Below are 27,570 nucleotides of genomic sequence, written 5' to 3'. Positions count from 1 at the left end.
TCATCTATAAACACAGCAAGAAATTCTTCTGTGATCATCCTTAATGAATAGAGCTATTGTCCTATAAAAAATTATGAGATAACTCAAATGACCAAATAAAAAAGAAGAATCTCACCTATTGACACGGTCTGTCCAGCATGATGGATCAGAGGCCTGTTCAAAGCTACAGTGCCCAGTGTTCCTGCCATCTCAAGCAATGTAAGATTGCCTATAATATACTCTCCTTATAGTGTTAGTTTTAGTAAATAACACTTCTAACTATAGTTTAGAGAGCCTGACTACCTCTGTCTCTGAATTGTTATATGCCAGCACTTTCTCATGCAAAACAGTGTTTACCCTGTGGATAAATAAGCTATAGCTAAAGTCTTTTTCAATCTGAAATTAGGAGTCTACAGTTAGAATTCTATCCATCTAACTTGTAATCACACTTGCAGTGTATTTTAGGTACCCTCCACAATGTATTAAAATAGAGCAAGTTCATGCTGTCAAGAGCATTTATTCTGTGGAATTCAGAGGGTCTCAGTTTATTAGGAGGACTGAGGAAATACCTTAATAATTGAGGTAATATCTTTGAAAGATAAAAGTCTGCCAAGGGAGGCAGAAACCCTTCTGGAATAGAAGGAAGACTCCTCTCTCCAAATTATTGTAACTATGAAATTATGGGGATAAAAGAAAAAATAAAGAAATAGAAAATATACAAAATATAGAAAAATATAGAAAAAAGAAAAACAGTTCTTTATTAGAAAATAGACAGAACAGAACAGGACAAACAACGACACAATAACAGAAGTTTCCGACGCGCTGAGCAGTTTTGCTCTCTGGGTGTAGTTCTGATTGCTGCCGGCAGGGGACGCGGGCGCGCTGGGGGCGGCAAAGCCCTGGGGCCCGACCCGGGCCGGCGGCAGCGCTGAGATGCGAGCTCTGGGATGGGAGCGTTGGGATGGGAGTGCTGGGATGCGAGCGCTGGGATGCGAGTGCTGGGATGGGAGCGCTGGGATGGGAGCGCTGGGATGGGAGCGCTGGGATGGGGGCGCGGAGCTGCCCGCGGGGCGATAGCAGGGAGTGCTCTGTCTTTCAAAAGGGTACTGCGAACTCGGGCTGGTGGCGGGGGTTCTTAGTGCTGGCCGTGGCTGCAAATCTGAGTCCGCGGGTGAAATAATGCTCTCGCCAGCAGCCAGCGCAGGCAGGGGAGCAGGTGGAGCTCGAACTGAGCTGCTGCATGGACAAGGAGCCGGTGAGACTACACGGCCCCCGGCGGCACACCGCGACAGCTCCCGGTCTCAGAGCGGATGAGAAAAAAACCCACCAGCTGAAAACCCCTGCCAAACCCCTGTTCCTCTCGTCAAAAGGATTTCCTTAGTATGCCAGGGCTATCAGCCACCTTCCTTTATCACCGACCATCCATCTTCGAGGAGCCTCCCACTTCTTCATGATGGCAATGGGAAAAATTCTCTAGAAAGCCTAAACCCATAATAGGTAATAATGTAGTAGGAAGTCCATTATATCTGTTGTTTTTGTTGCAGTAGTCCGCTAACACCCATGAAAATTTTTCTTGAAGCACAGAAGACTCAGTCAAAAGTGATTTCAGAGTGACAAACATGAGAACAAAAGGTATTGTGAGATGAAGCCCCAGCCTCTCATCACCATGAACACCTCACAGTCCCAAACTCCCAGAACCCTGACACCTGAAACCAATATATTTTAACTGCGGATTTAGTGGTCCACTGTGGAGTTAGTGGCAGGGTTTGCTACCTCCTTGCCACCCAGCAGAGAGCAGCACTGTCTGGGTAGATGAGAAATGTGACAAGGGCTCCTCAGAAAGGAAAACACAACCAGACATCAATGCTGATATGAAGAGTACCTGGAACATGAAAGACCAAAGATCCATTCTCCAGAGAGGTTTCTCCATAATGTGAGAGTTATGTTGGACAGAATTCCTGTGTCAGTCTAAAAGCCAGGGAATGGGACTGGAAGCTCTTTTTTAGATTAGCTCCTTGGTCTGAGCACTGGCTTTGTCACACCTCACTCTCAGACAGCCAATTTTCCAGCCTGAAGTACATAGGACAGGCACTTGGACTGTATTCCAGGCTGTGCACCTAAACCCTGAGCACCTAACCCAGGTACCTAAGGTCTACACTTCCCCTGGTCCCCCTCCCAGTAGTAAATATTGTACCAGAGAGCCATCTACAGAGCAGAGATAAGGGATCAACTGTGTTCTGACACCCCTGTGGTGAAAACATTCAGCCAAGTTGCTTTTACACATATTCCAAGGCTGTGCTTTGTCTCTGCATTTGCAGACTGTTACATTTCTTATTACTTTGTCTTGGATAATCCACATATTAACCCAGAGTAATGCCCATTGAACTTACTGGGACGTGGTGTAGAAGGGTAACCAGACAACATTTTCCCCAGAAATTCATGGCAGGAATGGTTATAGAATTTGCTGTGAGGTAATTATAAAAAAAAAAAAAAAAAAAAAAAAAAAAAAAAAAGAAGCCCATATTGCAGGAAGAAGCAGCTGCCCTTAACACTTCTGTGTTTGATGAATACATGACTTGAACAGCTTTCAGTGAAGCATTGAAGAGGTGGGACCTCTACAACAGAAATGTGGCCCCTTTCAAATGTGGAACAATTGCATGTCCTCTATGGTCCTGTCCTTAGCTGGGGGGATGCATGATCAGGTTTCCCTTCTTTGTGTAGGAGTGACTGGTGAGTTGCAGTCAGGAATATTATGCCTTCAGCTTTGGAAGAACCACTGGACACTAAATGTATCCTTTGGCACCTTTTAGAGTTCTAAAAGTTGATATTTTTCACAGTTTAATTGATGCATTACCAGCTTTAGCTGTTTTTTTTTTTTTTTTGACAGCACTGTCTCATACCTTAATCACATTCACTTTGATAGTTCATCAAGGTTTCTTAGCACTCTTAATGGTGTTGGGTAGAAAGAAAAGCAAAACTATTGGTCTGAGTTATGTGGAGAGCTAATCTGCCAGGAGTCTGAGCTGCCTCTCTTGCTTGGAGATGCTACTTATTTGACTCCTGAAACCTGACAGCCCTTTGCTTTCTGATCCAGGATTTCACTGGAAGACCTTTGCTGAAGGAAGGATTTTTATTCCTGTTAAATCTTTCACTCAGAAAGCACATTCAGAATGAATGTGCTGTATGGCTGCTGCTCTGTCCCTAAATTTGCCTAAAGGAGTGTGCCAGAGTTTAGAGAATGGCCTTTTGCAAAGCTTTCTGAAGGAAGTGGATTTTTTCCCCCCAAGAAGTAGAAGCCTGCAGAAATAGAATTGTCAGCGTGGGGCAGGAGTCTTCATAACCTTTCATGGCCTTTGTGAGCCTATGTGCAAATTCTATGTATTTTTCCTTGCACTGAGGGATTTGCTTGCCTATGTGCAAATTCTATGTACATTTGCTTGCCTATGTGCAAATTCTATGTGTTTTTTCTTGCACCAAGGGATTTTGCAAACTTGTGTGAAGACGAGTAGGTATGCTCTGTACCTATTCAAGATATTCATTGTGTATTCAAGTATATTCAAGACAGATGTTAAAAGCTTTCTCAAGATGAATTAGAACTTGATAAAACAGCAAGAAACCTTGCAGTGTCCTGATCTAAGGGTCTTAAAGCTCTGCCTTGGGGTGACAAGGCATCAGGATGATGAAGAGTATAACGCTGTGGAGTACCAGTGCACTGTGAATTAAGGTCTGTTTTTGACATAGAAAATGGAAGGGGAAAAACTTGGGTTACCACAGTACAGGTCATGAATTAAACAACCTACTTACTGGGCAGGATGATGAGGCTCCAGGTACAGTCAGTCTTTCCTGCGTGGAGATTCTTGAAATTTTATGCAGTGGCATGATCCCTGGGAACACTGTAGACTAAAGAGCTAATGGCTCAAAAGGAAAAAATACGTATTTTAGTTAAACATAATCAGTGATCTGGTTTTGATTGCTGGTTTAATAAGGCCTCTTGGTGGAAACAGTGCTTTCTCCAAAAAAAGCAAATTGAAACTGCAGGACATAAGCTGTTCACATTTTCAAGACGATGCCCAGCCTTTTGCTGTGGGTGTAGCAGTCAAATTTGCAGATTCAGTAAGTTTTGAAAAACTATGTTAATTTTGGAAGTGTTCTCCTTTTGTTCCTATATGTGTGACTGTACTTGAAGGTAGGAATGTTTTCAATTCTCCCTCCTTTTACTCCTTCTTTTCTTCCCTGTCCACATGCATGAGTTGAACAAACTGTTGTCCATTACAGTTTAAGCAGGTTAATGTTGTATGTGAATTCAGGTATCATGCCTCACATTCCATGTGGTGGTGTGGGGCCTGTGACCACCATCATTCTGACTTTGAGAAGCTGCTGCTTGGGCCTTAGTAACAGCTTGAGCACTTTTGTCTCCTAGTCTGCTGTAGCTGTCAAGTAAAAAGTGTTGGTTCATTCACTCTTTATAGATATAAGAAATGAAATTACATTAAAGTATATGAAAGGTTAGAGACTTAGAGACTTCACATTAAATGTGAAGGGATGAGATATGTAATCATTGTTGCTGAGTCATCATTCTCCTAGTAGCAAGTTCAAAATTGTTCTGGAAGAAGTTTATTCCTACTGTTATTTTACAATTTGAGCCTCAAAATGATTGCTAGTTATGCTGTTCTAGAAGGGGAAAGGAAAAATCTCCCTGACGTTACTAATTCAGCAAGCCACATTCCTGCAAGGCAGTGCCTCATGCAGGAACTGTCTCTGGACACACTGTCCTGTGACCATCTAAGCTTTTTTGTGGGAGGCCTCTGAGCACTTTGTCACAGCAGAGACCTGTATCTTTTTGTAGTGCATTTTGGTTCTGTGTAGAGATAATTTCCTCATTTTGGGAAATGCTTCATTTATTTTCAGGATTATCTTGCTCAATGCATTCACTTTTCCACTAATGACAAAGCTCCAAGTGGCATAAGAATGAAATTTTCTTTAGAAGCTGAAGCTTCTGATTTGAAATCTTCTGGTGTTCATTTAGAACAGTAGATCACCTTTCCTTTTGAGCCCCCCATTTTCACATATTTGAGCCCCCCTACCACATATTTGTTGGTTTGAATCTCATTTTTATTCATCTACACTTCTGTAAAAGAAAATCTTTGGGAGAAGTTATTTGGACTTGCTAGTGGAGCAGTTATTTGGACTTGCTAGTGGAGCTGCTAAGAGAGTTCATTAATTAGAAAACAAACAGAATGATTCCCATATGCTGTAGTATCTCACCACGAGGCATCTTCTTGACATATGTGTATTAGGTTGCCTCCCTGTTGGTATGAAAATACTTGTCCGAAATGCATTCTGTGGTTCCTGAGGTTAATCTCAAGAACTAGGAAGTTACTGGAAATTGTGTTCTCATGTACCTTATGAGGAAACTGGTAATGAAAGAAGTAAATGTTATCTGTTGTAGAACTGTATTTAATGACAGTTTGGACTCATTAGTTAAAACTTGACAAGTACTTGTTAATTGTCATTTGATTTATTTCCCTGTGACTGTCCATAGGTGCAGAGATACAACTGCTTAGCCTATTCCTCTGAGGTTTTTTGTTTTCTCATCACTTTCTAAGTGTATGTTGCTTCTCTAGCAGTTTCAAAAATCCCGAACTGAATAGTCTACAATTTGAATGTCTCTTAAAATTTATTAGTGTTGGTACCTAGTATCAACAGATATTAGCTGTTGGCAGACTGCAATCATCCTTACGTAGATATTTCTCATTTACAGCTACATGTGAGAAGAATGCATGAGAGGGTTTCTGTATCACCTGTTGTAGGTCATTTTGATTGTTGAGAAGTCATTATTCTCAAGCATGTGTAAGTAATAGTACAATATAGAACACAAAATTATTGTAACATGATAAAGAATATGCAAATGTCTTTACACAAATAAATTCGTTTGTGCCGATGACTTCTTTGTACTCTCATGGCAAAAGTCTATTGTGTTCTATATTCTTTTCCCCTTTTCTGGAAGCACCAGATTGCCTGTAACCATTTCTGTAGTATTTGCATTAATTCTGCAACTCTATAACAGTAGAGCAGCTGCAGTAGTGCTCATGCTTGTAGAAGCTTGAAATCACTGAGAATTAGTTGTGTAAGATAAGTACTTGAGAAGTCATGTTTTTCAAGTTTTTGCAAAGTCCCAACAAGAGAAGTTTACACTTGATAGATAACATCTAACTCTGTCCTGCACTTAGGACAGACGTCCTGCAGCCCCTGAGTTACTGGGGTAGCAATAGTCCCTAAGTATCCTAAACATGCAGTTAGGCCAGGGTGTGTCAGTGAGTTTCACCGTGGTGTTCAGAAGTAACTTAGGCATGTGGTTTTCGTAACTTTTTATTTGTATTAAAAGGAAATGGTTTAGAAGCCTACTGTGTTAAAAGGCTGTGGTCTAACTGTCCTCAGCTAATCACCCATTCTCATCACAGCCCACCTCCTCTGAACCAGTTGTGACTGGTTCAGTTTATAGGGTTTTTCCACTAGATAACCAAACCTTCCTGTAAACAAATGCCCCAGCACCCAGATGCCTTTAAATTCTACTTTTCCTCTTATTTGTGCTAAATAAATAAGAATTAAAATCTTAGTAGGAGCTGTTTATGTTTGTATAAAAAAGCTTAAGGCACATGTGAACTGCTGGAAGGTGTAAAACCTGCAACCAAGTATTTGAAAAACCCCTGAAACTGACAGATGATGGTTTAGGGTTGCATGTAGGCAAGGGATTTCCTGTGTATTCTCTCTGTTTTTCTGAACTGCATGGACAATATTTTTCAGTTTTGTGTAGGAGACACAAAGAGTGGATTTGGGGATCATATAGTGAGAGAGCTTGGTTCCTTAATGCAGTCAAACATTTGTCTAGCAGAGACAGAGGAGATCCGCATAATATCCAGGTAAAATCCATGATACTGCTGAAATCTACAGTTACTGCATTCCAAAAATACCTTTGTAGCTGTTTTTTATTTTTTTTAATTTTGATTGGAACCAAACCTTAATAAATAACAGCATGGGATCCCACCTATTTCTCAGAGTTTAAATGAAAACTGCAAATCACAACTTTCTTCACATTGAAGAGCAACACGACATTGAAGGCAGTAATTAGTTGCTTTGCCATTAGTAAAATAGCTGTGGTTGTTAGAACTCAGCCTCGTACGTTTTCTTTCCCTTATGATGGCATGAGCCCTAGGAGGCAGTCCTGTTGTAACAACATTTTCCCTTGGCATGGCTTAACTGTGTTACAAAGATTAGCTTTCTGTTTTGTAACAGAAAAGATGTCACAAACTAGTATTTATTGTTCCATGTCAAAGTGCTCCTATTAGCACATTGAAATGCAGAAAAGTGATGTTTTAACGACTTTTGATTTCCTGAGAAATTTATACGAACAGAGAAATTAATCAGGTTTTCTAGACATCTTTGTACAGGCTGTGGAAATGCTGGAGAACAAACACAGGCCCCATAAAGACAGCTGGAGGAAAGCTTTTATTGCCATCATCATTACAGACACAGTGAATGTATATGCTGCAGGGCATATCTCCAAAACCTAGGTCAGTGTTTTGCCCAAAACCAAGCAAGTGACTTATCCCAATATGTCTACTTCCTATTTTTCCACATAAATTTGAAAGGAATTGATGTGTGGAACTGGGAGATTAAGAGTTCAAAGTCTCTGAGAATTTTTCTTCCTTTGTGAAAATCAGAGATTCGTACCTGTAGTTTTGTTCCGTTTTAAAAGGTGTCTTTAAACAAGGTAATGATCATGATCATTGTGATAGTTTTCTTTTTTTTAAATTACAATGGGCAGATTTTCAGACTGTGTCGCTGGTGGATTTCTTCAATTTCTGCACATGTGCACCTTAGAATTGCTTTTATTCTCATTTGACTTCTTCATTCAAAATTCTTTTGTTCACTTTTTAAAGTTTAGTTGAATTGTCTATTACAGCATACAGCTTCAGAATAATCAATTCCTCATTTGTTGGATACATGAGAGTTGCAACAAGTCACTGAAAGTAAAAATTAACCAAACCTGTGAATTTACTGCACAGGAATGCTCCTAATTAGACCTTAAATGCAGTGACAAAACATATCTGTGCTTTATATGTCAAAAGCGCTGTTATACCCCCAAGCTTCTGGATGCATAGCTACTGCTGACATGGCTACCTTCTTCATTTTGCAATATGGACTTGGATTAAAATGCATTATTCCTATTGCCTGTCTTTAGTCAATATTCAGAAAAAAATTAAGAAAACAAGACTGATGTAGAAACACTAGCAGTAAAGCAAAATGAGCCTTTATGCACTAATAACAGAAAATTATTTTGGAATTTTTTTTTTGCCGTTACATCTAACACTGAGAGCAGGGGATTCTATATGGATAAACGTACTGCTAAGTAAATTGAAGATCAGTTTGTAGCCTTTCTTAAAACAGCATTTATGCTTTCTTTCCTCGGTGCTTGGTGTAAGCCCACATTCTGTAGATGAAGAAGAATATGATAATATTGTACATGGAGCTCTTCAGAAGAAGGATGATGTATACTAAATATGCTGTCCTGTGCATTAACTGATCTGTAACAAATAGACAGAAAAGTCTTGTTTAATGTCAACATTGTATAGCATTCTAAAAATGGATAGAAATGGAACAATGCAGTCAGTTTACAGCTGCAATTACATTGACACCAGTGCACAGCATAAACACATACAAAATCTGTTCTGTTCTTTAAATGGCCTTGCACTGCTAATGAGTTCTAGACCTAGTGGGCTTCTTAGCACTAAACTGACTCTCAGTGTCCTTGTAAAGACAAAAGCATAACTGTAGTGCTTCAAGCAGTTAGTACAATGTTTGTTTAAATCCTTTTCTGTTGTATTTATTGAAGATAACTGCCGATGATACTTCCTAAATACCATTCAAGCAAAAAAAAAAAAAAATTGTCCAAAGTTCTGGGCAATTGCTAGGCTGATATAGCATCAGCCAAAGTGTTTAACTACTCCAGGTTTTTAAAAACTTGGTGGTGCTTAATGCAGGCTAATAATCTAGTAGCCCAAACAGCATCTGTAGCATCTTACTCTAAAGCTATCTGATAAAGGTAGGAGAGCCCCTAATAAGAAGTTAGTTAAGAGTAGCACTAAAATGTTTTTGAATTGCCAATCCCATACTTGAAAGATTTCCTGCATGCTACTAAGAAAGATACATTTTGTGATGTTCAGATAATATTTAGCAATATTTAACTCTTGCATGACATGAATCACTTTCCCACCTTTTAACACATTAAATTACCTCTACTAAAAACTGTTCCGCAGTCCTCTTCCTGAGAAGCAGTCTTCACAGAATCTTCTGGAAAGAGAGTTTAAATGCCTCAGTTAGGCTTTTCTTTAATTTTAACAAACATTAATTGAGAAATAGGGGAAAAAAGAGGCTTTACAGGAACAAGGCTGGGAAAATGGGAAGTTAGTATTAAATAAAAAAACGGAGCCTTAAGATGGGTCGGCAAAGCAGATATTCACAAGATATTCATTTGCAGAGAGAATTTGAAGAGGAGAAATGCTCGAAGAAGTGGCTGGGTATTTGTTGCCATAAGTGGGAGAAGTGTCTTTGCCCTTTCAGGAATGTGCCCATTAGGCTGTTCCTTGGCAAAGTCCTTTTATTTGGAACAGGAGTCAGTTTGACCACCTGACCTTGTCAGTGAAGAAGCTGAAGTCCACTTGCCTTCACAACCTACTGTTCTCAGAAACAAAGAATCATTTACATTGGAAGAGACTTCAGTTAATATGTTAATATTTTAGTGGTTGTTCAACAGAAAAGAACTACTGGGAATTCCCCTACTGGGAATCTTGGTGCTGTTTTTTTTCCTTCTAAAATACATCCTTTTTGTTCTTGAAGTAGCAAATTGGAGTTTGTTCTTGGTTATGTTGTTTGTATGCATTGATACAAACATTAAAGACATTTATATTGCATCTCTAAATACATCCTCAATCTAAATAAGTTTAAAATATATTTTTGTCAGAATATATTTTGAAGGTTGAAACGTAATTGTTTATGGCCATGGTCTCACTCATTGGAGTTAGGTTAATTTTTAGCAAGTTAAGCAGAGATGGTTACAGAGAGAAGATTAATCTAAACCAATTTAGACCACTTTTTTATAGATGATTTAAACAATTCTCATTGAATAGAAGTTAATTTTTCTTTAAAGTTGCATTGTCTTTCAGATTTGGCTTTGCATAATCAATCTTTCCACAATTAAAGACAAAATCTTATTTTTATACGTGCGTATTAACTTACTATTTCTGGATTGTGGGTAAGTAATATTTTTAAACTTGCTATCAGTAACCTCATTTTAACTTCTTAGTTTTTTATAGCTGTGACTAATGTCAGGGGGTGTCAGAGGGACTTAGAGCTGTAAGCTAGGAGAGGTAATGCTGTTTCCAGAAACTTCTGTAGTATGGAAAGTAACAGACATGTTTCAGTGCAGATCTGTTGGACCTGTGCTAGTTTACATCTGATGAGGTTCACTACTTTAAAATAACTATTATTTTTCTGTTACAATGGGATGCTTACTTGAGGACCATAACACAGGCTGACTTACTTTTCCTGGGAAAACTTCTGGTAGTTTCTCAAGTTGGGTACTTTAGCTATTGTGCCTAGGAGCACAGATGTCTTCATCAATAATAGAAAGCATCATTACTCTAATTTCATAGAAAAGAAAAATGATGTTTATAATAGTACACCAAATTACATTTTTAACATGTGGAATATACCTTGTGTTGGCAGTGAAGTACTTTTCTCTTCATGTTCATATTTGCAGTAGTATTTCTTGTTTTCACTCTCTGCTGGCACAGTTAACCAACTGGCAATTGAGTATTCCTCCTCTTTTGTGGCCTGCCAAGCATCACCTTTTACTACGTTGTCTGTTACCTCCTTTTCGTCTTCAGTCCATGTCACCCTTATATCTTCTGGGTAGAATTTCTCAATAAAGCAAACATACATGATCTGATTTTTATGTTTTGTCTGCAGGATTTCAGAGTTCTTTGGGGGAGAACTTCTTTTATCTGGATAGTTATTGATGAAGAAAATTAACAAAACAGAAAGTTGGAAGATTAGTAGTGTACAGCAAATAAATACACAGACAAAAATACAAATTCTGAAGAGCAACAAAATAAATGCTTTATTAACAAATATTAATATGCTTGTAAAAATGTAAATGCTCTTTTGAGGAACATTAAGAAACTGAAATACTGTTGAATATGTCAATAGCTGTTAATGTCACTTAAAACTGAGTTAGAAATCTTCAGGTGGCTACTGAAGTGCCTATATCCCACAACCTTCCAAGCAGTTCTGCTGTCAGAGTGTATTTGACTGTTCAAGTCTCTGACAATTATTAAATAATAGTAATATTTCCTGAACAAGCTTCATTTTTTCAATAAGAGGAATTTATTATTGCTTTACAATATTTATGCAAAACAAGTACATTAAAATTTTGTCCACAGAATATTAAACATAGACCACCTACCTTTAAAATCTTAGCAGTCTTATGACCCCAGTATAAGTCCCCACTGCTATATAATGAACACCTGCTACATCTATTAATTTTTTAAAAGCCAATATTAATTTTGTGATACTTTTCAGGGTGTGAGGGAAGGGAAGATAACAATGATTGCTCTGTTTTTAAGGCATTCCATGTATTTGCCAGGTGAAGATTTTTATCAAGACAGGAGAATGGAATCACAAAATGCCCTAGACACCAAAGGCTGGCAATGCTATTCTGCCATACTAGATCTGTTTAAATGATTGAATTAAAACATCTGAAAATTTAAAACCAAAGCTAAACTAAAGCAGAAGTACATGCTATAGCAGGATAACATTGTCACATCTAAACAGTATATCTAGGCAGACTTGTCTGCATAGATGTTGTGCTTTGGGAAAAATGCTCAGTATGAACATGGATTAATATATTTAAAATTAAAAGTGAGCTGTTTCCACAAATTTATTTCACCTAATCTCCATTTCATTTGCCATTCTGGATTAAGCCTGGATGCTGTCTGGATTAGGAGGAGACAAGATAATCCAGATTTTGTCCACGCTGAAATGACATTTTGATATTATTTAAATGTATAGTAAATTTAAGGGTCTGATTTAGGTAAATGTTAACTTCTGCAGTGAGTGCATAGACAGTGCTCACAGGCAATCATTTCTGCCTATGCTTAACTACAAGTGAAGGCTGAATACAGTTTTCAAAACTGACTTTTGTTACGTAGAAAGTACTGCTTAAGACTATTTTTGAAGGCGGCAGAGACATTTTAGGTGTCCCTTTATCCCACTTTTTCTCTTGAATTCCTATATAAGTCTCTGCCACTGAATTTGAGCAAGTAGATGCATGGGGTTTAAGTTGTGATCTGACTGATCGATGCAAATTTAATGCATTAAGAGAAAATACATTACTATAAAATTCATTTTTGCCAAAAACCTTTCACTTTTCTTTAAACAATCTGGCTGTTCTAGAAAAATCTTCTTTATTGCATTCTCCCTGAAACAACCAACTGATCCTTGAAGTATTTCAAACTTGGTGTTTAAAGAGAAAAATTACCTACCTACCTACCTACCTACCTACCTACCTACCTACCTACCTTCAAAAGAGTGTCTACCTTCTGTATAATAAGAATTTCTTTAATTTTAAAGATGCCATTGTGGACTGAGTTATGTTGTACCAGAAATAAAGTTGCTGACAACTTTATGGCTCTCTAACATTAATTTAGGAGTTAATTTTATCTTCTTTATGCATCAGTCCTCCCAAGGATGAAAAATTAATTTCTAAAGTTATCTATTTGTTCCAGAGTCATATATATGTTCACAAGATCATGAAGTAGCTCTTGTCTGAGTAATATTGCACTCTGCAAAGCTTCATGAATATTTTAGAAGTTTCTTTTAGATTTTCAAAGTTTAGTAAGTTGTTCTAGCTAATTTCAGTACATATAATAGTTTGACGTTATTCTCTTAGGATATCAAGTTTAAATGGAGAGGCGAGAGAGATTCTTCCTACTGCTAGTTCATCCTGCTCATTTTAGAGACTTCTGTTATGATAGAATAATTTCCACCTCTGGAATTGCCAATGTCATTCCATTTACTGTAAAAACACCCTAGGTATGCAGCTTACATGAAACACCTACATCGTGACACAATACTGAGGAAACACATTGCTTGAATAATTGCAGCTGTGTGCACGCATTGAAGTGTTGCTTGTATGTATATGGGTAAATGGATTGCAGTGGAGAACTGAAAGAATTAAGTTTTGCATCTATCTATCATCTATCTATCTATCTATCTATCTATCTATCTATCTATCTATCTATCTATCTAATCTCCCTATCTGTATCTTTTTATGTGAGAAAAAAATCTTTGTGTGCATGTTTCTCAAAAAAAAAAAAGACGAAAACTTGTAGAATTGGCTGTAGGTTTTGATGTATTTTCAGGCTGATCTGCAAAGTCTTTGAAGTCAGCAAGATAGCTGACACTGGATTTTCTAGGCAAATTATCTGATTCTTTCTGAAGAATTTTAAAGTACTGAATTTGCACTCCTCTGTCAGTTTTGATTCAGGTAAACATTGAAAAATGTTATGGTTTACCTTGTTAAACAGTTTTCTAAGGCAGATTTTAAGAGATATATAGATGTTACTTTTACACATAAAATAGAGGTATGACCAGATATTTCTTAAACTAACATTTGTCTTTTCTCTTGTGTGACAATGCAGCAAGGCTGTAAAACACTATTCAAACTATATACTGGAGTTAGGTTCATAACCAACGAGCTATTAAAAAATTAAGTTCAAAATATATGTTTATATAGATTAGCTGTCAAAAGTTTTCTTAATGAAACTCCTCTACAGTTTCTTTATAAGTATCTATAAATGAGATTTATTAATAAAGTCACTGTGTTCTTAAACTGAAATTTTAATTCTCACTAACTGGATGATCCTACAAAATGGAGTAATTTCATACGGACACTCGAAGCTCCTCTGTTCCACTCCAAGCCAGTGGGACCTGAGGGCACTCAGCACACTCAGCTCATAAACAGCATTCTTGTCCTTCTTGACAGCCACTTCAGGGATTATAATGGGTAACGATACAGTATAGTCCTGACCTATGGTGAGCCTTTCCAGATACCTTAAAGGCCTGTCAGCCTTCTTTCCAAAGCTTTCCTATTGCAAAACTTTTAAAAGCATAAGACTGTGAAAAAACTTACTGGAGACAATGAGTTTTGCGCCAGAACCGAATACCAAATTCCCTCCCACACCGTTACATTCCTTTACAGAAACGGCCATCTGAAGGATGGGATGACATCCAAAGGGACCTGGACAAGCTCAAGAAGTGTGTCCATGGAAATTTCATCATGTTTAACAAGACCAAGTGCAAGGTGCTCCACAGGGGTTGGAGCAAGCCCTGGTATCAACACAGGCTGGGGGATGAACAGATTGAAAGCAGCCCTGCTGAGAAGGACCTGGGGGTGCTGCTGGATGAGAGGCTGGACATGACCCACCCATGGGCACTCACAGCCCAGAGACACAAACGTGTCCTGGGCTGCATCAAAAACAACGTGACCAGCAGGGCAAGGGAGGGGGTTCTGCCCCTCTACTTTTCTCTGATGAGACCCCTCCTGGAGTGCTGGGTCCAGCTCTGGGGTCCCCAGCACAGGACAGATACTGACCCATTGGAACAAGAGGAGGCCAACACATTGATTAGACCTCTCCTATGAGGAGAGGCTGAGAGAACTGGTATTGTTCAGCCTGGAGAAGAGAAGGCTTTGTGTCGCCTAATTGCTCCCTTCCAATGCCTGAAGGGAGCCTACAAGAAAGATGGAGAGAGAGACTTTCTTACAAGATCATGTAGTGATAGGATGAGGGGGAATGGCTTCACACTGAAAGAAAGTAGTCTTAGATGAGATCTTAGGAAGAAATTCTTTACTGTACTGAAATTACTTTACTTTACTGAAGGTGGTGAGGCACTGTAAGAGAGCGTCCAGAAAAGTTGTGGATGCTCCATCCCTGGAAGTATTTAAGACCAGGTTGGATGGAGCTCTGAGCAACCTCATCTAGCGGAAAGTGTCCCTGGCCACAGCACTGGGGTTTAAACTAAATGATCTTTTTCAACCCAAGCCATTCTATGATTTTGGCCAGTAAAGTACCAGATTTAACAACTATAATATGAGCAACAAGATTCTCTTGATTTGGCTTTGTGAATGTAAAATATCTGGATTCAATCTCAGCTAATGCTGCTATTCATAAAGACCCTCATCTTAAATCCTGGTTTCCTCAATTTCTTAATTATTTTAAGTTCTTAAATATGAAGTTACTACAGCTCTTTTACTCAATTAATGATTCAAAAGCCTTGGGCTCATAAAGACAAAATCCTACAGAATTATAGTGGTGATTGAAAATAATTTATTTTAAACTATATATAGGAAAAGCATGGCAACTACCTGATTAGGTGGGTAAGAGTTTCCACTAAAAGCAACACGCTTATCATGCCACAGATATTTCCAGTGAATTACAGGTATGATTTACTTAGTCCTTCTGGAGTAAATCATTGAACCAATCTTTGCTTGGTATGTTAATATAGGTTTATGTATTAACCAGGCTTAAAACTCTTGGTAGCAGTACTTCCTCCGCCTTGTATTTGTTTAGTTGTTCACTTCAGGATTATGGCATTTAAAGCACATGCAGGAAATGGGAAAAAATATTTTTGTCTGCTACTTTCCATTAATATAAATGCCTCTGCAAGAAAGACAAAAAAGGATCACTTCTTCATTAAGCAATTATTAAGCAGTAATTCACCATAATAAATGCTGAATAATTAATTAATTTGTTAAGCAGTTATCAAGCAATGAGAAGAACATTTGGAGGTACTAATTTATTTCTAATGGTGAAGGTCGCATATGTGATAAAATACTTATGAACAAGCTATTTATCTTTTTCTAGCCTATTCCAAAAGGATTTTTTGCAATGTCCACTGCATACTGTTCTTTGTATCTGTACTAGAAAGAGGTTTTCTTTTTTCATGCTTAATTCTCAGCTGCCTGATTCACTGCTAATTCCTTCAGTACAGCTGGAGGAAAGTATGAGGTCTCTGAAAATTACTACAGACCATTTTCCACCAGATTTTTAGGGGAACTATGATCAAAAGTGGCTTGAAATAGGTTCTTTTTAGGCATGTTTGTGATCCTAAACCACTATATTACAAATACAAGGATGAGTGTAGGAATGGTGAGCTGGGAAGGAAAATCCTGCACAAGGAATGGTGCTGACTGAGGTTCTAAGTGGACTGAGTGACCTCTGAGATAGTATAATACTCATCTACATGACCACTCCAAGCTCCTATAGCTTATTTCATGAACAATAAATGTACAACTTACCTGAGACAATGAGTTTTGTACCTGAGCCGAACACCTTGTTGTAATAACCAGTCACAGTGAATAAAGCCTTTACAATATCAGTGCAGCTCAGCTGTGTTTGCATGGGTATATAGTACTCTTTAAAGAGAATCAGATTTGCTGTATAATCAATTTTTAGATGCTAGGGAAGGGAAAAAGGAGCAGTCACCCAAAATAAACGAAAGTTTAAAAAAATGGAAAAATAAAGTAATTTGCTCCTTATACACCCCCGTAAGATCAGACCCAGAGCTGCTGAACATTATTTAGAGATTTGAGGAGCACGAGACTATTGACCAATTTTTTTGTTAACAGTAACATGAAGGAAAACTGCATTGATTGGAATCAAAATTCCCACTAAGAAGATACACCATTTCAGCTGGTCAAAATTAGACAAACTATTTTCATCTCAGATGCTTAGCTGAGCCAGATTACGGGCAAGTATCACAGCACCTAGGGTTTACTTGAGGCAAAATATTTAGAATAGTAGTAATAACTGATAATAAGCAGTTTCTGCAAAACCTAGGAAGAGAGAACAGCCTTCCAACTCTGCCTGTCTTAAAGGTGAAACTTATTGTTCTGGGCATATCTGAGATAACTCATTTTCATTCATAGTCAGATACAGTCCAAAAGAAAAATGTTGAGCTTTTCAAAGAGTATGTAACACAGAGGTTGGACATACTATTTTCAGAATGAATTAGGAATATCACGAAGGTCAAATGTGCATATCTAGAGATAAAAAACATTTCTCTGTTCTCCAAATGCTGTCTTTGCCATATTTAAATTCATTTTTACATAGAAAATCATAATGGGATAAGTTATAGGTCTCTGCTGCAATAGCTGTTGTGTTTCCCCCATTTCATGCATAAATACAGAACAATTACATTCTGTTCTGCAAATGCAAATGGAAATGCCGTTTAAGGAAAAATCCTGCAAAGTATTCAGAACAGTTAGAATTAGAGAGATTAAAATATCAGAGCACTTCATGCCAGCCAATATCTAGCTGTATTAAAAAGCATTTCAGAAGTAGTCAAGTTTTACATTTTGTACTTACTTGAAACTCTAAGTTCAGTTCCACTTCCAAATATTTTGACATCAGGACCCACAGTCTGATAATGCTTATCAATATCTCCTGCACTGCACATTTCTTGCATAGGCTACAGAAAAAGTCTTTCTGGTTTAGAGGCTGGTGATAAATCTGACTGAGTGCTTTAGCTGAATTTTCAACTTTGCTTAGAGGGCCATTTCTAGAAATACTTTAATTTTTGTAGTGAGTAAAAAGTTCTGAAAATTTTTGGTCAGAGGCATGGATAGAAAACATTTTAAATTTCTCTGCAATTCTCCCCAGCAGTTTGCAATTTGAATTAATTATAGCCACCTTGATAATGTCATGTAGTTTCTGAGTAACATACTCTTGGCATTGCTATATGCTTTATACTGAAAACAGCATTCATCCTTTTGATTGCATAGCTTCACCACAAGTGAAAATAATACAAATACAAAAGTAAACCAGTTGCTTTCAGTACAGTCAGGAATTAGAAATGTATTGCACTCAGGGAATTTTTCTTCCCAATCAATTTAGACCACTTCTGTCAATAAGAAGCTTTTTCATTTCTCACATGCAGTTCTAGGAGTTAACTTTCAAGCAGTTCACTATTGTTTCCTAGAACAGGATGAAACCATCCCAATATATAAATCTCCCTACCCAACTGGGGCACCATGCGCTGTTCACAAACAAAATATGATTTAACAGGGACAAAATAATTTTCCCCACAGTCTTTCATTCTTGATTATCCAAGAACTTGAATGATTATCTGAAAATATGTTCAATGATAATGGTACTTACCAGAGACAACTAGCTTTGTTCCCATGCCGAAGTATTTGATCCAGGTGCTCCACACTATGTTTTGACTTTACAATAAGCCAGCATGCTCTCTTGATGTACCATTGATGAAGAAAATCCCAACTTTTCCCAATCATCCATGGGAGTCTGAATGAAGACCAGGCCCTTGGCTGCTGGGAGGTCATCGGGAATTTCAGATGTGCATCTGGATATTCAGCCGATAGCTAATGTCCTTCAGAAAAAACCTCTTTCCTGTTAGATAACCCTCCACCTAATGTCTTAGAACTAGATTATGAATTCTCTTCGATTTTAGACAGTAAAAAAGAACACAAAGTTCTGCATTAAAATAAACATGTACCTTCAGATGAAAATCCTGCTCTTTACCAAAGGTGTCCACCTGCAATTACATGATATCAAGTACTACTAGCACGGAGTCAATTTTCATTGTTGGAACACAGAAAAGAGAAAGGAGGGAAAGCCAGCACCAAAAGCACTGTGAAAGTGTCTGTGTGCTGCATGAGGTCCCAAGTAAGTGGTTATTGTCTGCCCATCTCTTGGAATCATTCCAGGCTTTGCTGCAGCAACTCACTGGCAGCTTTTTATATAACAACTGGTGGGAAAAGGAGGCTGTTCCTTGAGTGGGTTTTTTTATAAAACAGCCCAAGATAACATCAGAGGAGTCACTACTACTGTCAATCAAACAGCCTGCATGCTTAGTTTGGCATTTAAAGTAAACTGAGTTAGAGTTTACTCCTGGGATCTCTTGTAGCATACTGACTGCAAAATTATGTTGAGAAATTACTATTTGTGGTGAGAGAGAGGAACTAGAGGGTGAAGGTCTTTCACCTGAAGTAGGTGCAAAAACCCCAGTGGTCTACTTTGAAATCTTCTGAACAGAAACCTCCTAATCACAACCACAAATCAAGGGCAGGAGTGGCATAGTCAGAATTACGCTTACTGGTGCTTTTCCTGCTTCACCCTTTGACATGCAGTGAAGGAAATCACCTCAGTTCTGGCCAGACAGTGTTAATTTTTGCAGTAGATGGGAGAGTGCATGGCTAGGACACACAAGTTACTCTACATAACCTCACCTTATTGCTGGATGTGGGGGAATGAAGTCTTTTCTGGGGGATAAGGTGATTACTTGACTCTGACAATATGTCCTTCTGGTCAAGGACATGTGGCACAGTGAGCAGATGGGTAATACTGTTTCTGGGCTGGAGGGAGCAGTCAGCTAACGCCAGTTTCAAGCAATCACATGAGAATCATGTATGTTACACAATTCATCATTAACATTGTTGCTGTTATTGTTTGGTTTTTATCTCATTGCTGTTTACGGTAAATAGCTCTTATCTCAACCCATGATTTTTGCCTTCTGTGCCTTCAATTCTAATCTCAAGCCCTCCACAAGAGAGTAGGGGGAGGTAGCAGGTATAACATGGATTGAAGAGCATGGGAGCACTACACTGGGGAGTACCATTCCTAAGCCATGACAGCCTTACTTGGTGTTCAAATGGAGTATGAAACATTGAGATAATGACAGGTCTGTCCAGAGATGGTTAAAACAAATTTGCTCGATCTGTTCACATGGTTGTGGTACCTAACCCTGTATATACTCCTTTGTGTGCTCCTTGCAGTGCTCTTTTTCAGAGCAGGGAAAAGGATCAGGGTTTCTTTGTTGATGTATTGGGGGATATTAGCTAATGACATGACAACATAAAAGTCAATGAGGAACATTTGGGATGTGTATTCAGTGTTGCTCTCCTACCCTTACCTTGGGCACAGCCTTTGGGGATCTGTTAGTAATCATAGCCAGTTTGTGGAAGGAGGAAGAGGATGATTTTCCCAAGATTTTCACCCCCCTTTTCTGCTTCAGGCCTGTTACAACAGCTTTTGAGAATTTTGAATTTCCCTTGGGTGTTAAAGAAAGCATATTCTTGTTGCCAGATCCCCTCAGTGCGGCCCGCATCATGTTTAGAGTCAGGACAGAGATACATAGGGGGTTATTCAGAGATCTAACTTGAGAGTGGATAGTCATGAGTACCATGAAAGGAAGGAGATAATGGGCCAGTTTTGAAGGATTTCTGTGCTCCAATGTTTTGGAAGTTCACCCACCCCTGACATCTACAGCTTTGGGCTTGAGTGAGATGAAGGTTTTGCTCTAAGGTTGCGGGAGAAATCCTCTTATGGTGAGCAAAAACTCACCCCCATTGCCCCCTGTGAGTTCATATGTAAAATGATTACTAGAAAGTTCTTTGTTCCTCCTGTTGTTATTGGTTTTTATTTGCTGTATTGATATTAATATTCCTAACCCAGTTTGTGATTGGTACCCTGTCCCTCATATTCCTCACCTAACTTATCCTATATATATCACCAATCCTACGCTGCCCCTTGCCTTTTTAGTGCACCCTATACCCTGTTTGCAGTCTCTGCTCTTTGTTGTTTTTGCAGATTGAAACTATCTCTTATTTTCAGGTCACTAAGTCATGCCCGTCTCTATTTATTTGCCATGCGGACTTTCTCCGAGTAGTCCTGAGGCAGGCAAAACCACTACAGCAGCTCACAACAGGAGGAAGAGGCAAGGCCAGAGATAGACATTAATCCCTACCCCAGGTGAGCTGTGAGATATGTGAAAAGATTTCAGCTGCCAGTCAGGAGAGCCCTTGGTGACCTTCCTGCTCTGATGCTGGGAAATTGTGGTCCACAACATAAAAGTAGATGGTAGTGAAGCCAAGCAGCTGAGATCCTTGCTCTGGGATCTGAGCATTGGCAAGGGGATTGGGAAGAGGACAGAAACTTTCAGCCTCTGAAGGCAACTCCTGTCAAGTGGAAGGGAAAGGATTCTTTCATTCTCTCAAAGATGACCCAACAGTGTACCCAAGTAGCTGGAATACCATGGAAAAAGGTATCCAGTACCTGAGCGAATTAGCTGTGCTGAAGGTAATCTTTAGGGATTCAAATAACAAGCAGTCTCTTGTTCAGTGTACACAAGGTGTGTGGCAGAAGTTTGTATGGAGCTTGCCATCATCTTACACCAACCCTTTGAAATCCTTTTCATTGATGTCAATGAAAGAAGAAGAAACACTGCTTCAGGTGACTACCTGACTCTGACTACATGTTCTTCTTTTTTCCTCCCTTCCAACCTAAGCCTTGGATGTGGAAACATTGCCCAAGGCTCTGGACAGACTCAAAAGATTCAAGCATATTAGAGAGGAAATGTCTGATGTTCTGCCAGTATGGACCACAGTCTCTCCTACTGGGAGCATGCAGCTCCCTGCTCAGGAGAGAGCTACGTACCACGAGGTAACCTAGAGGTGTTTTTACCTGTATGACTACAGACAGGACATGAGGAAGCACCTCTGCTCTAGCAGCACAAGTACAAGAGTGTGCTGGTTTAAAAACACAGGTGGAAAATTAAACCCCATTTAAGCTTCTCTTTCCCCCCAAACCCTGTCTTAGTGAGAGATTAAAAGCAGAGGTTCTGAGTTAAGAACCATTTACTTGAGAAAAAAAAAATTAATAAAATAAGACAAATTACCAGTAACTATATTAAAGTACACAAAACAAAGGTGATTTACATACAGAAGGTTATTCACCAGCCATGATCCTGCACAACCTGAGACAAAGAAGAAAGTGAGACCTGGCCCCTCCTCCCATGCACTGGGCCGTACAGCACCTGGGAAACTAGCTAGGGAGTCTGAATGGGATCTATGCTGCTGAAAAATGCTGGCTCCGTCAGTTGCAGCAGTGGCCCCAATGCAAGGGTCCCTTTCCCCAGGGCAGTGGTTATCCCAGTAGTGGTCCTGGTGGGCACTGCAGCTTGCATTGGGGTTCTTGGCAGCTGCAGAATTAACAGCAACAGTAGCAGCAGCTGTGGCAGTAGCAGCGTTTACCCCTTTTGGGTTTCTCATGACCTTGTGTTTAAGGGAACAGTTTATTCTTTCCCATGCCCAAGGTGAGACTGACTGCTTCCAGTTTCTGATGCAGCTTGCTCAGCTTTTTCTGCTTTTCTCCAGCCATGATGTAAATGGTATGGAATTAAACGGTGTTAGAAACTCCACCCCTCTTTTATAGCTCTGTACCCAGGACAACTTCTGCAGGAAATCCTTCAAGGATAAATGCCCCTCCACTTTACAGTGGGCAAATCCTCAGACAAAGCAGGAGGGCTGATGTTACTTCTGATCCTCTTGAAGGGACCTCTAGTTCATGTTTACAAGAACTGAGAAATGAGTACCATGAGCAGAAGCAGAGGAGACTTCAGCCAGGTGGAGAAAAGGGACAATCAGATCTATTGGACTGTGTGAATCTAATGGCTTGATGCAAGACTGTAAGGCTTTAGTTGGCACTGGCACAAAATGAACCCTGATGCCATCAAGATTTATAGGGACAGAATCTGTCTTTATTACTGGGGTGACAGGCACATCCCAACAGCTGACAGTACTGGAAGCTGAGGTGAGCCTGACTGGGAACAGAACGCAAAAAGACCCCATTCTAATTGGGCCAGAGGCCCCATGTGTCCTTGACAGAGATTACCTTGGGAGAGGGTATTTCGAGGACCCAAGAGGCCATTGTTGGGCTTTTGGGATAGCTGCTGTGGAGACAGTGGACATTAGACAGCTGAACACCTTGCCTGGTCTCTCAAAGGACCCTTCTGCTGTAGGACTGATAAAGGTCAAAGAACAACAGGTACTGATCACTGCCACAACAGTGCATCATCAACAATACTGCACTAACTGGGACTCTGTGACCCTCATCCATGAGATGATTAATGAACTGGAGAGACAGGGGGTGGTCAGCAAGAATCACTCACCCTTTAATAGCACCATATGGCCAGTGTGTAAGTCCAGTGGAGACACAGTGGACTATCGGGGCCTGGCTGAAGTCACACCACCACTGGGTGCTGCTGTGAAGGACATGCTGGACCTTCAGTGTGAACTGGAGTACAGGGCAGCAAAGTGGTGACACCATGGACATTGCTATTATGTTTTTCTCCATTCCTTTAGCAGCAAAGTGAAGGCTACTGTTTGCTTTTACCTGGAAGGGTATCCAGTAAACATGGAATGGGCTGCCTCAGGTGTGGAAACAGCCCCACTATTTGCCATGGACTGATCCAGACTGTATTGGAAAAGAATGAGGCCACAGAATACTTGCAATATAATGGTGACATTATTGTGTGGTGCAGCACAGCAAAGGAAGTTTAAATAGAAGAGGAGGAAGAAGCCCTACAATATAACCAGCTACCAGAAAATGAAAAGTGATACCTTCTCTTTACTGCTGGCTCCTGCTGTATTTTAGTGATACACTGAAAATGGAAAGCTAATATATGGAGTCCTACATGGTGAGTTGCAGAAGCTATTGAGGCACAGGGTGGATCAGGTCTATTTGCAGAGCTGAAAGCTGCCTAGCTGGGTTTAGATATCACTGAATGAGAGAAATGGCCTGTGCTCAACCTCAACCCTTACTCATGGATGGTAGCAAATGCTCTGTGGGGTGGATAGAGAGATGCGAAAAGAACAATTGGCAGTGCAGAAGTAAACGCATCTGGGCTGCTGAACTGTGGCAAGACATCACTGGTACAGAAGCTGGTTGGAGAAGTACCTCGTGTAAATGCACAAGTGCCCAAGAGTTGGCCACAACAACAGACAGGTGGAATGGGCTGCCAAAATTAGTGTCTGAGATGGATCTTGACTGGCAATGATGAATTATTTCTTGCTCACTGGGCCCACGACACCTCAGGTCATCAGGGAAGCGATGCAACAAACAGATGTGTTCTTGATCAAGGGGTGGACCTAATCATGGACATTGTCTAACAGATTATCCACAACTGGGAAACATGCACTGCAGTAAAGCAGGCCAAGAGGGTAAAACCTCTGAGGTATGGGGAACCATGCTTGAAATATAAATACGTGGAAGTCTGGCAAATTGCTTGCATCACACTCCTGCAAACCCACCAAGGCAATTGCTGCATTCTTACAATGGGGGAAGCAACCACTGGATGGCTGGAGACCTACCCTGTGCCTCACACCACTGACAAGACCACCATCTTGGGCCTTGAAAAGCAAGTTTTATGGCAATGTGGCATCCCAGAAAGAAATGAGTCAGACTTATTCTAAAAATGGCCTTACAGACAGCTGGGCCAGAGAGCACAGTATTATTGAGTGGGTGTATCGTATTTTCTCTCATACATCAGCCTCTGGGAATATCAAAGCCTCCACATAACAGAGAAGGGGATAAAGCCCATGGTGCATATGAGGAATATATGTTAGAGGTAGACAATTTGCATTAGTCCTGCCTCAAGCAAAGGGACAGCCATCCATGAGATTCTTTTTGGTGAAGGGCCTGGGTACACATGGTGGGTAATGCAGAGGGATGGGGAAATGCAGTTTGTCCCTCAAGGGGATTTGATCTTTTGGTAAGAACAGTCTGTAATGTTGAATTGTATAATATAGGTTGCTGAATGACACTGCCACTGTATGCCATAGCCACCATGGACGATGAGCATGGACTGCCCCAGATACACCAGTCATGATCTCCTGATGCAGCTTGCAACCACCCAACAGCACACCAGCCCTCCTGCCCTGGAAGACACCTAGGACAGATAGAATCCACAGTCATGGACTAAATGAACTCAACAGATATCTTGGAGGGATGGCCATTGACTATAGGAATTATATTCATACTTTTGTATTTATATGGATATGTATATATATATACATAGCTGGAAGGTGTAGGATCTGAGTATGATATAGATGGTATAGAATCAGGAACAGATAATGTCCTGGCTTTGGCCAAGACAGGGTCAATTTCTGCAGTAGCAGGAGGGGCACCTGTGTTCTACACCACCTTGTGTCACTGATGGGCACAGGGGAAAAGGGGGTCTCTCTTGGTTGGGGTAGCATGGCAGTGGTTCATGTTTTACATGGCTCTGTGTGGTGACTTTCTGCACATGAATCATTTGCCTCTTTCTTGAACACTATTGTTAGTATTGTTACTGTTACTGTTCCTTTTCTTATCGCATTGCTGTTTCCAGTAAATTGTTCTTATGTCAAACCAGGATCTCTTACTTTTCTGCCTTCAGTTCTCCTCTCTAGCTCACTGCAGGTAGTAGGGGGAAGGGGAAGTGGGAGTGAGGGAGCAGCACAACATTTGGAGTGATTCAGTGGGAACACTAAATTGGGGGATACCATTCCTAAACCATGACAATCATTGTTTTAACATGAAATGGACAAAGAAGATGGTTATAAGCAGCACATCATCAGCTCTGGTAGGCAATACATTGCAAATCTCTAATTTGAACAGGTCTGTGTGGAATTTTGTGGTAACTGAATTAGAGTAGACAGGGTTTACAGTTTTTCCAACATCTTGCAGTTGCTTACATGTACAGCAGAGAATATCACATGGTGAAGCTTTTTCTCAAAAGTGCTAGGCAGGGGCAAGCATGTAATTCCCACCACTGAGGTACTTCCTTCAGCACACTGTATTTCTTCTCTGCCTACTCTTTCCTATGGAGAAAAGTGGCCAGACTAGAAGATTACTGCTTCTCTGTTTGCTCCCCTAAAGACTGCCAGAATTATGTCATGGCTGTGTAAAAGCACCAAAGGAGCAGGTCCAGTATTTATGTGCTAAGTTTTAAGGCAGTGAAGATTTCCTTTGCCCTTAAAATAGTAGATGTGTGTTGAAGACAGGACTGCTAATGATAAACCAGACTTTGAGAAGGACATCTGTGCGGGATTACCCACTCTTTTGGAGTAGCAGAAAAAGGTTGGGCTTTTCAGCAGCTCACTCAGAAGCAGTGAGAAGACTGGTGGGGTGGCACAGTTACAACCTGGTGGTTCAGATGTTGCGGGGTTTTTTTTGCCTTGATGATCTTTGTGTTTCTATCACAGTGAGGATCCCAGTAGGCACAGTAGTAAGTAGCAGCATCATCTGGAATTACATCTTTTATTGTAAGAACACACCGCTTCTGGACAGAACTTATCTCAGTCATGTATCTGTTTGCTTGAAAGCCACTTTCAACGGCAACTTTGCCTCCTGAAACAAACAGAAGCCTCTCTGGAGCTTCACCCTCCTTCTGCTTATACCAGTGTATGACGATGTCATCAAAATTTGCCTCTAATGTTTGAATTTCACATGTCATCCGTGCACTTTTTTGAAACTTGGTGATGGATATGGGACTCTGCATGGGAATTTCCTGTGCAAATCCATCTAGGAAAGAGAAGAGGATAAATTATGTAATTAGCTGGAATTCAGGGATTTGGAAAGATGCCTGTTATGGATGCAAAGCCATGGGTGCCTGTGAGGAAAGGTAGGAAATTAAGGAAGTACTTACAAGACCAAGAGGCTGTGGCCACAAACACTACGAGCAGCAGCATGTTTGCTTGTCACGCTTTGCTCTCATTGAGATTCAAAGGAGGAAGACAGGGACTCCAAATGGGAGCTGTTTTGTACGGAAGGAGGAAGTGGCTCTCTTGAATGGTCTTCAGCGATGAAATTTCTGTGTGCAAGCAGATGGGGTGTTTTTGCAGAAAAGCCTCTCTGAACTGTCAAACATTAAAATTGGTAAAAAGGCTGTAGTCCTGTCTGCTTTTCAAGTAAATATGGGAAATATTGATAAAATCCAAGGATTGTGGCCCTATAAAACTCAGTCAAAGTGACTGAGAAAAGGTTGCAACCAAGAGCATGTCCAGATATGTATGGTGGAGTGAAGGTTTCAGTCTGGAGGTTACCCTGGTGGGCAGTGATTGCATACCTCACCTGAGAGGTGCAGAGAGATGCACAGTGTCAGAGTAGGCAAGGACTGCCTTTTGCTGCTCCAGCTTAGTCACCTAGATGCAAGGTGCAGAAGTGCCCAGGGTGCCCCTGTGCTGGTACTGCCCTCCACCAAAGCTGAAGACCATCAACCTGCAGAGACTGCAGTGACTGCAGAAGCTTGACTGTTGGGACTTGCCTTTGCTTTGATTTGGGGTGCGGGAGGAAATGCACAGCCGCAGGATTTCAGTTTCACAGCTAGCTGAGATGCAAACAATTCTTGGAAAAAAGGCTGGAAAACAAAAGAGAACATCTGTTGTCAACAGCCATTGCAGAGACATCTTGATGAGTGGGTTTGATGCTGTGGGGTCTCCCCTGTGACTGGTGAGCCCAGGCTGATCCTCCTCCACCAAAGGCTGTATCTTTCTTGCTCCAAACTTTCCATCTGGTCTCAGGGGCCTGGGATACCTGAAGGCCATTTTATGGGTAAATGCTGAGGCAAAGGAAATACCGAGTACTTCAGGTTTTTCCATGTCATACATCACCAGTTTCTCTGCCCTATCCAGCA

At 40.2% G+C, this 27,570-nt stretch overlaps 1 protein-coding gene across 1 annotated transcript; it reads right to left on the bottom strand.

The window, feature by feature from the left end:
• Positions 1-26,626, bottom strand: LOC128935623 (tyrosine-protein phosphatase non-receptor type substrate 1-like). Its single transcript, XM_054274073.1, has 7 exons — positions 26,584-26,626; positions 26,139-26,459; positions 19,133-19,140; positions 16,397-16,430; positions 10,752-11,042; positions 772-1,279; positions 1-4 (listed from the first exon to the last, which is right to left on the bottom strand). The coding sequence occupies exons 1-7, from the start codon at positions 26,624-26,626 to the stop codon at positions 1-3; spliced, it is 1,209 nt and encodes a 402-aa protein (XP_054130048.1).
• Between the last annotated feature and the right edge of the window lie 944 nt (positions 26,627-27,570).

Source organism: Melozone crissalis, unplaced genomic scaffold, assembly GCF_028551555.1.
Source record: "Melozone crissalis strain CALT ecotype California unplaced genomic scaffold, PUWL_Pcris_2 ptg000016l_1, whole genome shotgun sequence".
NCBI classification, from domain to species: Eukaryota; Metazoa; Chordata; class Aves; order Passeriformes; family Passerellidae; genus Melozone; species Melozone crissalis.
Note: the sequence above shows the minus strand (reverse complement) of the source record. Positions and strands in the feature narration are given on the sequence as shown.

What these genes read in the sequence shown, in the direction of transcription:
- LOC128935623 (XM_054274073.1), bottom strand. Translation starts at nt 26,626, where the DNA reads ATGCTGCTGCTCGTAGTGTTTGTGGCCACAGCCTCTTGGTCTT. An exon ending in GGCCACAGCCTCTTGGTCTT is followed by an intron (nt 26,460 to 26,583) that starts GTAAGTACTTCC and finishes TCTCTTTCCTAG; the next exon opens with ATGGATTTGCACAGGAAATT. An exon ending in TACAAAACTCATTGTCTCAG is followed by an intron (nt 11,043 to 16,396) that starts GTAAGTTGTACA and finishes ATAACTATCCAG; the next exon opens with ATAAAAGAAGTTCTCCCCCA.